Raw genomic sequence first — 13,744 nt, 5'->3', positions numbered from 1 at the left:
TACAAGTTAAGGCAAAGAAGAAATGGTGTGGCTGGCTGTTCTGGTGAAGGGCTCTTTCTGTTTGCGTCAGCACTGCTCCCTTATAGTCGTGTTCCTGACTGACTGAGGCAGAGCCAAAACTAAGGCCTGCTGTTTTCACTGCAGTGAGGAGTTGGCAGTGTGTGAAAAGGAGGCCAGCTGACCTCTGTACCTGCCTTCCTTTCATCACGTGTTGCCACTGGGACTGGGGCTACATTGGTTTCCACGAACTAGCTCAGCATCCTGGACAGTGGAGAACAAAGCTCGAGCTTTTAAATCTCAACGGGTCGTTGTAAATAATGTTTTTGTAAGTAAGTTAGTAATATCCTCAAAACAGCAGAGTTTAACCTCAGAATAATTACTTTGAAAGGTATTCCAGCCTAAACAATGTTGCAGTGCAAGAACCACCAGAGCAGCTGTTGGCCAGATTATGTTCCGAGTGCACACAGCCACACCAGTTTGTTCACCCTCGCATCCATTCTTTATGCTTTCTTTAGCATACAGCCTGCCTGGAGCTTATGTACCTTATAAACATGAGATGTTATGTCCTGTCAGCTGTCCTCATTGTAAGAAAGTAAGCAAGAGTTATTCCTAGCACGTCAGAAGTGTAATTATTCGCTTCAATCTTTCTTATTTTCACTTTAAAGAGGCAAGAAAAGTTTCTGCATCGCTGCTCGGAGCAAATGCAAAACACTGCTTCTGCTTGGTTAAAAACAAATGAACCACCAACAAACCGAATCAACTGTGTGGTGGTTTTTAAGTCAATGTGCTTGATTTTTTTTATTTGAGCTTTTTATAATAGTCTTCCATCCTTCTAATCTACCTTGTATACTTTCAGCCATGTTGGTCAGAGCTGATGAAGACGTTACTGCCAAATCCACTTTGTTATGGACGGGGCCTTCCCCATTCATCACAGCAAAGCTACAGACATCAGTGAACATGAATGATCTCTAACCCCTGGAGGTTAAAACGGTTAAAAATAGCTTAATAAAGCTGTGCACAGTATATCCATGTAGCTATTCAGAGACCCTTATTAGAGCTAGATGATTTTCTTGACTGAGAAGGGTTGTTGTGTTATTTCACAGTGTATTTAGCAGTGAACCCACCATTTCCTGTGTCTGGAAGTGAGTCTGTGCCACGAGGACGCATCTATACACTTTCTCCCTGTGTGTTTCCTGTCTGGCTTTGTGTCGGTACCTTTCCTGTGTCCAGCTCCATGCTTAGAAATACAAAGGGTTGTTTAAGGTCATGATGCTGCAGAGGAATGACAGTAGCCAGAAGTCGTCATATATAAAATATAGTTGTGTTGTTAAATAGATTGTTAAGAAGCATTCGGTCATCAAATTCATCAAAATAAAATTCCAGGTGGAAGATTTGTGCAAAATTTAAAAAATAAATAAAAAATGGGATGAATGTGTCGTCTTTGGTCAAAAAGGCAGATGAAAATACTTGTTGTTGAGAAAATGATCACAGAAACTTAAGAAAGTTTAAAAAAGGTAATTTTGTATTTTGTACCTGGTGTTATACCTGAGGAATATCATGGGAATGTTTTTTGCCTGATTTGGACTGTTTTTAAAGAATATTAGATGGACGGTATGCATAAAATAAAATATCAGTCTCCTCCCTCCAAAATTGTTTCCACAGCTTCCTCTGCTGTTAGATGAGACATCCAAACACTTTAGAGACTTAACATAAAATAATGAATATGTTAACTTGAGCTACTCTCCTGGGTCTCCAAAATCATAACTTATGTACGTATCAGATATTCCTTCTAAAACAATGGTCAGGATGGAGGCATTTGATGAATTGACATACGTGACACTCAAGAAGTTGCAGGTCATGAATGACATAAACTGATGTGGTTTTTAATTAATGTTGTTTGTTTTTACTGTGCCAGATCAGAAATTGTTCATCGCAGATTCACATCTGTAGGATTTGTGAATGTAGTGCTTTGGAGGCCTGACATTAAGTGTTTGATGTAAAATATTGTACAACAAATCATCATTGTAAAATTCTCCATTTCACACATGTGAGAAAACTATAATCTTTCATGTTTTCTTTTCCAGTTTTGTTACATTTGTAACAATATGTATGTTTTTTTTTTAATTTATTTTTTTAATACTTTTTAATTTGTCGCTCTTTCTCTTTTACAGAATGAAGATTCCTGAGGCTGGGAGTTAAAGCTCTCTAGCAGAGAGAGGGTTTTTCCAGAGCTGAGGCTGGACCCAGAAGCCCCTTTCTGGGGGTGAGGGGACCTCACAGCCCGGGAGTTAGTCTGGACCATGGGAGATGGAGGTGCCGGTGCGGCTGGAGGAGATGGGGTGAATCAGTCCCATGTCCTGTTTGACAACTTTGTCCAGGCGACCACATGTAAGGGCATTCTCAAGGCCTTCCAGGAGCTATGTGACCACCTGGAAGTAAAGCCCAGTGATCACAGGATCTTCTATCACAAACTCAAGTCCAAACTCAACTACTGGAAGGCCAAGGCCCTCTGGGCCAAGCTAGACAAGAGGGCCAGCCACAAGGAGTACAAGAAGGGCCGTGCCTGTGCCAACACAAAGGTAAGGCAGCATAATTTGAAAATCGTTGTTGTTGTTGTTTTGTTTTAAAGCTGGATTTTGTGGTTAGCTTGGGCTCCTGTTCCCATTCACATCTAACAGACTGAACAATATGATCCTCAGTATGTTGATATCTTTATTTTTCTTCCACTAGGCTGAAGATGTCTTCACTTTGGGCTTTGTAGTTAGGGAGTTGCTCATAATTATAGTAGAAGATAGATGTATCTTATAATGGTAAAGCCTATTAAACAGCTATAGGCTAGACCGTTTTATTAAGTTGAGTGTTAGATGCTAGTGTGGGGTTTTACACACTGAAGCTTGAATAGGTGGATTATGAGTCGAGCAAGAAAGCAAGTTAAGAATAGATTCGACTTGCTTCCTTAAAACCTGTCTGAAACTTCTGTGTCATTTTCTGTTTAGTGTCTGATCATTGGTGCGGGGCCATGTGGCTTGCGTACAGCCATCGAGCTCGCTTTCCTGGGGGCCAAAGTTGTGATTCTGGAGAAGAGAGATGCCTTTTCTAGAAACAATGTGCTGCACCTCTGGCCCTTCACCATCCAGGATCTCAGGGGTCTCGGGGCCAAAAAGTTCTATGGGAAGTTCTGTGCTGGTGCTATCGATCATATCAGTGAGTAGACATGATTCTCTTGAGCTCTTCTACTGGTACTAATACAAAATATATCAAAGTTATTTTACATATTCTTTCTCTGTGTGTGTTCTAGGTATTCGGCAGCTTCAGCTCATGCTTCTCAAAATGGCACTCCTGCTGGGCATCGAGATCCACGTGAACGTAGAGTTTAAAAGCCTTATTGAGCCTCCTGAAGATCAGGAAAGTGAAAGTTAGTAAATGGAGCAGCTGCCAAATGTGTCCAAAAGTGCATGAAACTATCTGTCAGAGCCTATGAGTGTCGACTCTGTTAATGCATTTCTGTCCGATTACACATTCTGTGTTTTCTTAGGAATTGGCTGGAGAGCTGAGATCCACCCTAGGACACACCCCGTCAGCGAGCTGGAGTTTGATGTCATCATTGGAGCAGATGGAAGGAGAAACACGTTACCAGGCGAGTTTGCATGCGCAGACTGGGAATAATGCATCAGTAATGCATTTGACTAAATGAAGCGGCACTGTTTGTTGAGTTGGAGGCCAGTTAGAATGATTATGATCTCACTTCGTGTGCAGCTGTGGTTGGGTACCTGACCTCGCTCTGCTCCTCATGGCCGAATGAGCATTTGTGTACATCTTAGCTTCTGCGTTCAACTTCAGACAGTATTTGCTCTCCAAGCACAGTTAATAGGAACTGTTGAACTAGGTCTGTTTCCTATGAGTGTTGGGACGCACACATGGAGACCTCAGTGGAGCTTTGCACAGGAGTGTTTCTCCTCTAATTCGACTGTTTTGGAGAAGGCGGTCTGCAGGACAGACGATGTCATGAAATTGTAGATGCTTCTAGATATTCTATGTATTGTATGCGCTTAAAAGTAGCGTGATTTTTAACATTTCTAATTTATGTTCTTTTACTTCACTAACGGAGTGAACAGTTACTGGTTTCTAACCTTGAGGCCTTCCTCAATCATCCGTGCTTTTCTGTAGGGTTTCGGCGCAAGGAGTTCCGGGGAAAGCTCGCCATCGCCATCACTGCTAACTTCATTAACAGGAACACAACGGCAGAGGCAAAAGTTGAAGAGATCAGCGGCGTGGCCTTCATCTTCAATCAGAAGTTCTTTCAAGACCTCAGAGAAGCAACCGGTCTGTCATGGCTCCATTCTCCTCCATTACTTTTTGTCTGTGTAACAGTTACAGTGGGGCAAAAAAGTATTTAGTCAGCCACCGATTGTGCAAGTTCCCCCACTTAAAATGATGACAGAGGTCAGTAATTTGCACCAGAGGTACACTTCAACTGTGAGAGACAGAATGTGAAAAAAAAATCCATGAATTCACATGGTAGGATTTGTAAAGAATTTATTGGTAAATCAGGGTGGAAAATAAGTATTTGGTCACCTCAATTTTAAATCATGCTTTTTATTTGTTCTTGTTTCTAATGTCTCTGTAAAGCACTTTGAATCGCCTTGTTGTTGAATTGTGCTATACAAATAAACTTGCCTTGCCTCAAACAAGGAAAATCTCTGGCTCTCACAGACCTGTAACGTCTTCTGTAAGACGCTTTTCTGTCCCCCACTCGTTACCTGTATGAATGGCACCTGTTTGAACTCATCTGTATAAAAGACACCTGTCCACAGCCTCAAACAGTCAGACTCCAAACTCCGCCATGGCCAAGACCAAAGAGCTTTCGAAGGACACCAGGAAAAGTATTGTAGACCTGCACCAGACTGGGAAGAGTGAATCTACAATAGGCAAGCAGCTTGGTGTGAAAAAATCAACTGTGGGAGCAATCATCAGAAAATGGAAGACATACAAGACCACTGATAATCTCCCTCGATCTGGGGCTCCACGCAAGATCTCATCCCGTGGGGTCAAAATGATCATGAGAACGGTGAGCAAAGATCCCAGAACCACACGGGGGGACCTGGTGAATGACCTGCAGAGAGCTGGGACCAAAGTAACAAAGGTCACCATCAGTAACACACTACAACGGCAGGGAATCAAATCCCGCAGTGCCAGACGTGTTCCGCTGCTGAAGCCAGTGCATGTCCAGGCCCGTCTGAAGTTTGCCAGAGAGCACATGGATGATACAGCAGAGGATTGGGAGAATGTCATGTGGTCAGATGAAACCAAAGTAGAACTTTTTGGTATAAACTCAACTCGTCGTGTTTGGAGGAAGAAGAATACTGAGTTGCATCCCAAGAACACCATACCTACTGTGAAGCATGGGGGTGGAAACATCATGCTATGGGGCTGTTTTCCTGCCAAGGGGACAGGACGACTGATCCGTGTTAAGGACAGAATGAATGGGGCCATGTATCGTGAGATTTTGAGCCAAAACCACCTTCCATCAGTGAGAACTTTGAAGATGAAACGAGGCTGGGTCTTCCAACATGACAATGATCCAAAACACACCGCCCGGGCAACAAAGGAGTGGCTCCGTAAGAAGCATTTGAAAGTCCTGGAGTGGCCTAGCCAGTCTCCAGACCTCAACCCCATAGAAAATCTGTGGCGGGAGTTGAAAGTCCGTGTTGCTCGGCGACAGCCCCAAAACATCACTGCTCTCGAGAAGATCTGCATGGAGGAATGGGCCAAAATACCAGCTACTGTGTGTGCAAACCTGGTAAAGACCTATAGTAAACGTTTGACCTCTGTTATTGCCAACAAAGGTTATGTTACAAAGTATTGAGTTGTATTTTTGTTATTGACCAAATACTTATTTTCCACCCTGATTTACGAATAAATTCTTTACAAATCCTACCATGTGGATTCATGGATTTTTTTTTTCACATTCTGTCTCTCACAGTTGAAGTGTACCTCTGGTGCAAATTACTGACCTCTGTCATCATTTTAGGTGGGGGAACTTGCACAATCGGTGGCTGACTAAATACTTTTTTGCCCCACTGTATGATGCAGTTTAAGAATTTCAGGTACTACATAAAACATAAAACATGTGCTTTTGTTGTTGTTGTTGTTGTTACTGGTAACTGCAAGATCTGGAGAAGCAAAAGGAAGCAGTTGATGCCAAAAATAAAAGTAATTGGACAAATAATCTGTGCTCTGATCATAGTTAAAAATTGGTCAGCGCACTCAATTAAAATACTTAGGTTTGACGCCAAGCCGGCCACAGTTTGCCGCTGACATGACAATGTCCCCGAGGCTCTGGTTATGTGCTTTGAAAGGCATAATTGCTGCTCTTGTGCTCAAATGACGTCAGGATTGTCAGCTCTGTTAAAAAGGAAAATGATTGTGTTTGTTATGTAACACTACATCTTTCTGTTGGTCATTTTAGGCATTGACCTGGAAAATATCGTCTATTACAAGGATGACACGCATTACTTTGTGATGACTGCCAAAAAACAGAGCCTGCTGGAGAAAGGAGTCATTCTACATGTGAGTGATTAAAGCCTACAGCGCTTGCTCGTCTCTGTATGCTTGTTCAAACCAACAAAATTAGTCCTTCTCTCTCTTTTCTGCCTTTTTTTCTTCACACTCTTTCATTGTTTTTCAGTCTTTTATTCTCTCTGTAAATTCCTCCAGTTTTTTCCCTAATGGTCTAATCAAGCCAACGGTATTCTGGAGCAAACTGCCAACTTAAGCACTTGCTACTTATTTGTGTCCTCGCTAAATACGGGAGTTTCCTTTCCATGGCCACTTTGCACAGGAAACCGGAAAGACCTTTTGGCATGTCTGTCTTTGTGTAGTGATATTAATAAAGGATATAGATGCATAAATGTCTGCATTAAGTTTTAAGCAGAGATCTTTTTAGCTGTTGTTGTTTTTGATTTGTGCATGGATGTGCAGCTCTTTGTTTTTATGGGGAGTTAATGACGTTTGGGCATACACTGAGGTCCAAAGACAGAGTGCATTTGGATTATGTAAGCACGACTACAGTGCAGTATGATGAGCTCCTTTTATAGCAATTAAACAGCTCAGTGTAGCCATTTTTATTTTTTAATTTTGAAGAGATAGAGGAAGACAGAGGCTAGTCAGCACAGCTCATGGCAGAACTACAAATCAGAAAACAGCCCCTGTTAATATCTTCCACTGCCCCACCCTTCCCGTCACGCACCACCACTGGAAGACCAGAGAGCTTGAAGATGGAAGAAATGTATCTCTTACCGCCCTCTGTGAAAACATGTCACTATCAAAGCGTGCAGTGATTTGATGCTACATGTTAGAGAGACTTCATTCCAGTGCAAATCCTCTGGGCTCTATGTGGTAAAGGGGTTGTATAATTCATATTGTATCATATTCAATTCAATCTTAGACCCTACTATAATACATACAGAGAAAAACCCAACAATCATATGACCCCCTATGAGCAAGGACGTTGGCGACAGTGGGAAGGAAAAACTCCCTTTTAACAGGAAGAAACCTCCGGCAGAACCAGGCTCAGGGAGGGGCGGGGCCATCTGCTGTGACTGGTTGGGTTGCAGCAGATGGCCGGGCATATGAAGCTCTTAAAGCTCAAAAATCTTAAATCTTAACTTACAATTGGGGAAATCGTTTCCTTTTATTTATTTCTTATGAATTTTTCTTCTTCTTATCTCACCTGCTTCTCCTGCAGGACTATGCAGACACCGAGCTTTTGCTCTCCAGAGCCAACGTAGACCAGGCTGCCTTGCTGTCTTATGCATGTGAAGCTGCAGATTTTTCAACCAACCACCAGCTGCCCACACTGGACTTTGCCATCAACCATTACGGCCAGCCTGATGTAGCAATGTTTGACTTCACCTGCATGTATGCTTCAGAAAATGCCGCCATGGTGCGCCAACGCAATGGGCACAAGCTGCTAGTGGCGCTTGTTGGCGACAGCCTGTTAGAGGTGAGAGGAATGACGATGACTTGTGATCGACTCTTTCTTTTCTTGCGTTGGGACTTCACTAGAATAACTGAAAAATTGACTGTGTAAAAATGTCGTACTGGCCCTTCATGTAAGTCTGTAGTTGTTTTAGTTTTTCCTTCTCTGAAAAAAAACTCCCAAAGTGTATTTTGTTCCGATTGGCTGCCCCTCGTGTGGCTTCTGCAAACATACCCTGGTAAAAGTACCAGGGTATGTTTGCAGAAGCCACATGATCATTTCAGTGAAACTCAATCATCATTGTGGCTACGACATAAAGAAATCTGCTTAGGAAAGCACAAGAGTAGAAATAATTGTTTGGAAACGAAGCTTTGTACTGTCTGAATCTGAGCGTTTTCCTTACTCGGATTGTGCTGATCTCATTGTTTGAAACTTTGGACACACTTCATATAAGCAGTAATGCAACATATCAAAAGCATTTGTCCCCTTTAAAGATTTTCAAGAGACTGTTTTAAAATTCTTAAGATTAAGGTGTTGATTTAAAGCTCGTTTCTATCTCTGATATTTATTATAGTTTGCATATTTGACCATATTTGGGTATTGAATGTGCTTACTTTGTCTCCAGCCCTTCTGGCCCATGGGGACTGGCATAGCCCGAGGTTTCCTGGCAGCCATGGACTCGGGCTGGATGGTGAAGAGCTGGGCCCAAGGAAAAACCCCTCTTGAGGTGCTGGCTGAGAGGTGAGAGCGTGGAAACATTAATGCATGCACGCCAAGACCTGTTCTGTTCTTGTGCTCATACATATCTGCAGCCACACTCTTCGATGTGCTTTCTCTTCAGGGACACCCTTTTATCTCAAAGTGCTTTACTAGGAAATGTGAGATTTCAAGCATCAGTCCCACCTCTGTTAGTACTAATAGGATAAGAGTTTGTAGTAAGGACTGACTGGAATGTGCCCGTAATGTTCTGTTGTGACGCTGAGAGCAATGTGATCGCGATTTGCTACTGCATTATCATATTACACTGCTGCTTTTTTGTTACATTTCACTCAGTTAAGGTCGCCCAATGGGGATGCTTTTGTTTTTTAGGGAGAGCATATACCGCCTTCTGCCTCAGACCACACCAGAAAATGTCAGTAAGAACTTCAGTCAGTACAGTGTGGATCCTACGACTCGTTACCCCAACATTAGCCTCAACTTCCTCAAACCTAGCCAAGTGAGTATGAGCACTAACAAGCCACAGTGCCTCTTTTTAAGATTTCATTATTAGCTTAAACCAGGTTGTGTTTGATGCTATTATGCAAATACGCTTTTTCATGCGAGAAATGATCATCTTGACGTTGCAGGTGCGGCACCTGTTTGACACGGGGGAGTGCAGGGAAGTTCGCATCGAAATCGAGAACGTGATCAACTCATCAACCCCCAAGTTGGCCAGGAATGGTTTGTGTCTTTTCTGCTTGTAGATGATATGGCATAGGCTGGTTAATCAGTGTAGGAGTTGCTGCCGTCACTGTTGCTGAAATGTAATACTGAACTATTTTCACTCTAGACAACTGCCTGCTTGACAAGCAGTTGCAAGGTAACACAAAGCCCGAATGCATGGCGTTGCTTTTCAGGGACCTTTAAAAGTTTTAACAAATTTGATGAGTCTTTCTGTATATTTATGAATGGCGTGGATACTGGAGTGATGAAACCTTTTGGAGAGACTCCATGATATTTCCTTTGCGTATACTAACTCGGTTATTGATCCACTCACTCAAGCTCCATGGCTATATCGAGCATTTAAAGCCTCTTGTAGCTGTTTAAAGTTTTCATGTGAGTTCTGCATCCTTTCCTAACCTCCCATTTGCATCCTTTGCTTCTTACATCAGTAAAATCTTTACATTTCATGGTTTGTAATATTTCTCCATGGGCTTATTTAAACACTGATTCTAGCATGAATGATGGGGCCCCATTGCTGCTCAGCCTTGCCTGACCCAAGGCTATGAGATTGCTCAGCAAGAGACATGTAACGCTGCCCAGAAACAGTTTGTGTTTCCTTCCCTGCTTACTTCAGATGCTGTTCCACCTGCAGATTTCACACCAAGCATTTAATTTTGTCTTCTTTCCCACACATCAGAATCCATAGCTCGGTCCAGTAAGCTGCTCAACTGGTGCCAGAGGCAAACAGAGGGCTACAGGAATGTTAATGTGACAGACCTCACCATGTCTTGGAAGAGCGGCCTGGCCCTTTGTGCCCTAATTCACAGATACAGGCCTGATCTTATGTGAGTATCTAAAGAAAATGCATCTAGAACGCGGAGATTGACATTTCATAGATGGAAAGGTTTTTTGTTTGTTTTCCTCCCCCAGTTTGTGAACTTGTACAAACCTTGCCAAGTATATCCCATTGTGGTTTAAAAGAAAGGACTGAAACTGCTTCGTTTCAGAATGACTGGTCTGCCGTGTTTATGTGTTTGCTGGTTGCAAATGATGTTTACTGCCTGGTTGGGACCTTGTATATCATTGTAAATGAGGTGACAGCCACCAGTTAAAATACCCCCATGGGTCTCCTAGGGCTGAGATGTCCTCATTTCCCCCTCTCTTCTCCCACACACAAGCATACATGAACGCTCTGCTCACCCTCGCATACAATATAAATAACGCAATCTCCATCCACAATGCCTAATGTGGTTTGCTATCCTCTGGAGACTACACGGCAATTAACATTATAAGCTATTAGAGCGTTTCTCCTGCCCGACCTTTACAAAGTAGGGTAGCAGTTGTTCTTTGCTGCTACTGATGAGCCAGAAGGATGAGTGAAGGAACCTTTGGAAAACTGCCGTCATGTGTGTTTGTGTAAATGATGGTTAAGATAAATAATGGAGGTCCCACTCAGCGCTTGTTGTGATGTTGTAATGCATTTAAATGGATGCTGTTTGCAGCTGAGATGTATTGATGTGCCATGTTAATGGTATCTTCAGCTGCGGTAATGAGGACATTTACGGTAATACTGTCCACCTGCTTTACACGAGTGCTTCATCATTAGTGTTTGTGGTTTATTTCCAGTACAACTAAAGCTGCGGGACAGTTTTTCTCTTAAATGTTGCTGATTCATCACTAACTGTGGGATACTTGATAGATTTATACTCTTAAACCAAACAAACATGCACACTGGGGGCACATCAGTCCATACAACTCTACTTAAACGTGTTATCAATCTAGATTGTGCATAAGGTTAAGTCCTGCACCTCAGCATCCTCACTTCTCTGATAAAAAGCAGTCAGTTTTTCCCATTTTCTAGTAAAGATTTCTCCTGTTGATCTTACACTTAGGTCAGCTTTTTATCCTCTTTAGGAAGACGGAAATAAAAGACCTCCACTATTTTACCGAGCATCAGATGTTTTTCCCCAGAATGATAGATTCTTTTATTCGTGTGTGTGTATTAGCAGATCTGCATTCAGCATTTTTATTTTTTTATTAGTTTTTATTTCATTTTTTCTTAAAGCTGCTATAAAGTCTGTGAACAATTTACGAATGTTGCGAAGCTCATTGATTTTTGTTTTACAGCCCACAGCCTTATTGTTTTGATTTGGTTTACTCTTACTGTTCTTGCATTGTTGTTTGCCACCAACAGTTTTCAGCTAGCTCAAGAAAACAACGGACAGTTTAGTGGCATTAAAACCAGATACTTTTACTCAACAGTTGATTTAGAACAGCAAAAATGTGACCTGTTTTTGGGTTTAAAAAATAAATTATTGCAATATCTTTTTTTTTTTTTTTGAATGAAACTCTAAGAGCACACGCTAGTCGTGGTTTAATTGGACCTTTTCAAGTGTAATTTATATGACCACAAGGATCAAGTTCTTATATTTTTGATATGTAATATACGTTTGTAGTTCAAGCACCTATCAGCCCCATTCCCTTAGTTTGCATTTGAGATGCTTGGCATCACTACTTGCCTCTCACTGTCTGTGGTCTCTCTTCTCTGTTCTCAGTGACTTTGATTCCCGGGATGAACGAGACCAGGAGAAGAACAACCAGTTAGCTTTTGACGTGGCAGAAAGGGAATTTGGCATCTCACCATGCATGACGGGCAAGGAGATGTCCTCTGTGGTGGAGCCAGACAAACTCTCTATGGTCATGTACCTCAGTCAGTTCTATGAGATGTTTAAGGACACAGTGCCACCTGGAGGTGAGAGATGGTGCTACAGTGGGAGTTTTTATTCTGTAATTTTCTTTTGAGAGACATCGTGACGATCTCTGATCAGAAGGGTCATTTACTCAAAAAAAAGTATAATCTTGAAAGAACTTTAAATTGCTATTTTCTGTTAATGTTCTTATTTCACGGATATCTGTTCAGATAACCAAAATCTGAGTCCAGAAGAGAAGGCTGCGTTGATATCGAGCACAAAGTCTCCCATATCTTTCCTTAGCAAGCTGGGTCAGAGCATAGCAATCTCCAGAAAACGAAACCCCAAGGTCAGTGTCTGAAACATGCCAGTATATCTCACTTCTTCCTAAAGCAACAAAATCAGCATTTCATCATTTATTTATTTAACTTTTTTTTTTGCTGAGGGGGAAAATAGCACATGACTTTTCTTCAACAGGACAAAAAAGAGAAGGATTTAGACGGGAAGAGAAGGAAAACCAGCCAGTCTGAAGATGTGAGTATTTCTGACAGCAGAGCGTCTCAGATGTTGATCTTGTGATTAGTGCTTGAGCAGTCTAGCCAACCAGAACCAACTAATTAATCCCACTAGACTGGCAGTGATTGCCAAAAAAGTTTAGCTGTTTTGTTGTGTTTTTTCTCCCCCGACTACTTTCTCACAGGACGAGGTATCGAGGACCAATCGTGACGACAGGCCATCTGTTCCTGCGATCCTGTCGGAGAGAAAAATGGATTCTGCTGCTGTGGGGAACAACAACAAAGTGAAGGTCATGGCCACCCAGCTGCTTGCTAAGTTTGAGGAGAATGCTCCCACTCAGCCTACAGGACTCAAACGACAGGTATGGAAGAAACTGGTCGTCTCATTTTGTGGTTTTACAGCTGGTGGAAATCAGGATGAAGCCACAGGGAAAAGATGCAGAGGCCTACTGGATGTTCTAGGAGCTGCGGTTATATTTGCACACTGACTGTGTTTGTTTTCTTAAATCAGCATTGTGATGAACATGTGAATATCATGCTTCATGTCATGACCTGTAGGTCACTGTTTTAATGAGCCCCGCATGCTTATGTTGGTCAGGCTCTGTATTGTTCCTGGGACATGTGGGTGGACTCACAGTGCTGACTGGGCTCGGAGGGCTTGGGTGAACTGGTTCACAGTGGTCTGGATTTCTTGCCACTGATGACCAACAGAGCAGTGGGAGGGAGAAGTGAGCTTTTGAAACAGTAGACAATAGTGCTGGCGGAGAGAAGAGAGACGTTTTGTAATTGTTTTGGGAAAACTTCTTCTGGTTTGTGTGCCGCTGAAATCTATGAAGATTGCAGATAAGGTCCTAAAAGTCTTATAAGAGTGATGCTTTTTTTTTTTTTTTAGGTTAAAAACGTTCTTTTATTTACATTCTGCATGACATTTACTGTGCATTGTCTCTATAAATATAGAGTTCACCCCACATGATGCACTTATGCTGTCTTGTCATTTCCTTATCTTTTCTGAAGACATATTTTCCTACTGCTGCGTCTCCACTCATACATGATTCACTTCCTTCTTTCTGTTGCTCTCTCCTTGGTTTCCACCCTCATTATGGACCATTTCACGATGCCTTGCATGGTTATTCTGG

The 13,744-nt window shown here is 42.2% G+C and overlaps 1 protein-coding gene across 1 annotated transcript in view; it reads left to right on the top strand.

The window, feature by feature from the left end:
- The window catches only part of mical3a (microtubule associated monooxygenase, calponin and LIM domain containing 3a), a 103,469-nt gene that overhangs the window by 55,893 nt on the left and 33,832 nt on the right, over window positions 1-13,744 (top strand). The window contains exons 3-17 of the mRNA XM_085359013.1: window positions 2,172-2,579; window positions 2,997-3,204; window positions 3,299-3,415; window positions 3,536-3,637; window positions 4,168-4,323; window positions 6,470-6,570; window positions 7,748-8,005; window positions 8,607-8,722; window positions 9,071-9,197; window positions 9,328-9,421; window positions 10,101-10,248; window positions 11,959-12,155; window positions 12,324-12,442; window positions 12,571-12,627; window positions 12,794-12,970. Coding sequence (XP_085215139.1) covers window positions 2,301-2,579; window positions 2,997-3,204; window positions 3,299-3,415; window positions 3,536-3,637; window positions 4,168-4,323; window positions 6,470-6,570; window positions 7,748-8,005; window positions 8,607-8,722; window positions 9,071-9,197; window positions 9,328-9,421; window positions 10,101-10,248; window positions 11,959-12,155; window positions 12,324-12,442; window positions 12,571-12,627; window positions 12,794-12,970 — 2,256 coding nt within the window. The 5' untranslated portion in view covers window positions 2,172-2,300. The remainder of the gene's footprint in view (window positions 1-2,171; window positions 2,580-2,996; window positions 3,205-3,298; window positions 3,416-3,535; window positions 3,638-4,167; window positions 4,324-6,469; window positions 6,571-7,747; window positions 8,006-8,606; window positions 8,723-9,070; window positions 9,198-9,327; window positions 9,422-10,100; window positions 10,249-11,958; window positions 12,156-12,323; window positions 12,443-12,570; window positions 12,628-12,793; window positions 12,971-13,744) is intronic.

Source organism: Diplotaxodon limnothrissa, linkage group LG7 (genome assembly GCF_057381915.1).
Source record: "Diplotaxodon limnothrissa isolate DT_005_m linkage group LG7, D_limnothrissa_male_GT1.1, whole genome shotgun sequence".
Lineage (NCBI taxonomy): Eukaryota > Metazoa > Chordata > Actinopteri > Cichliformes > Cichlidae > Diplotaxodon > Diplotaxodon limnothrissa.
The sequence above is the reverse complement of the archived record's forward strand: the minus strand, read 5'-3'. Positions and strand labels throughout refer to the sequence as shown.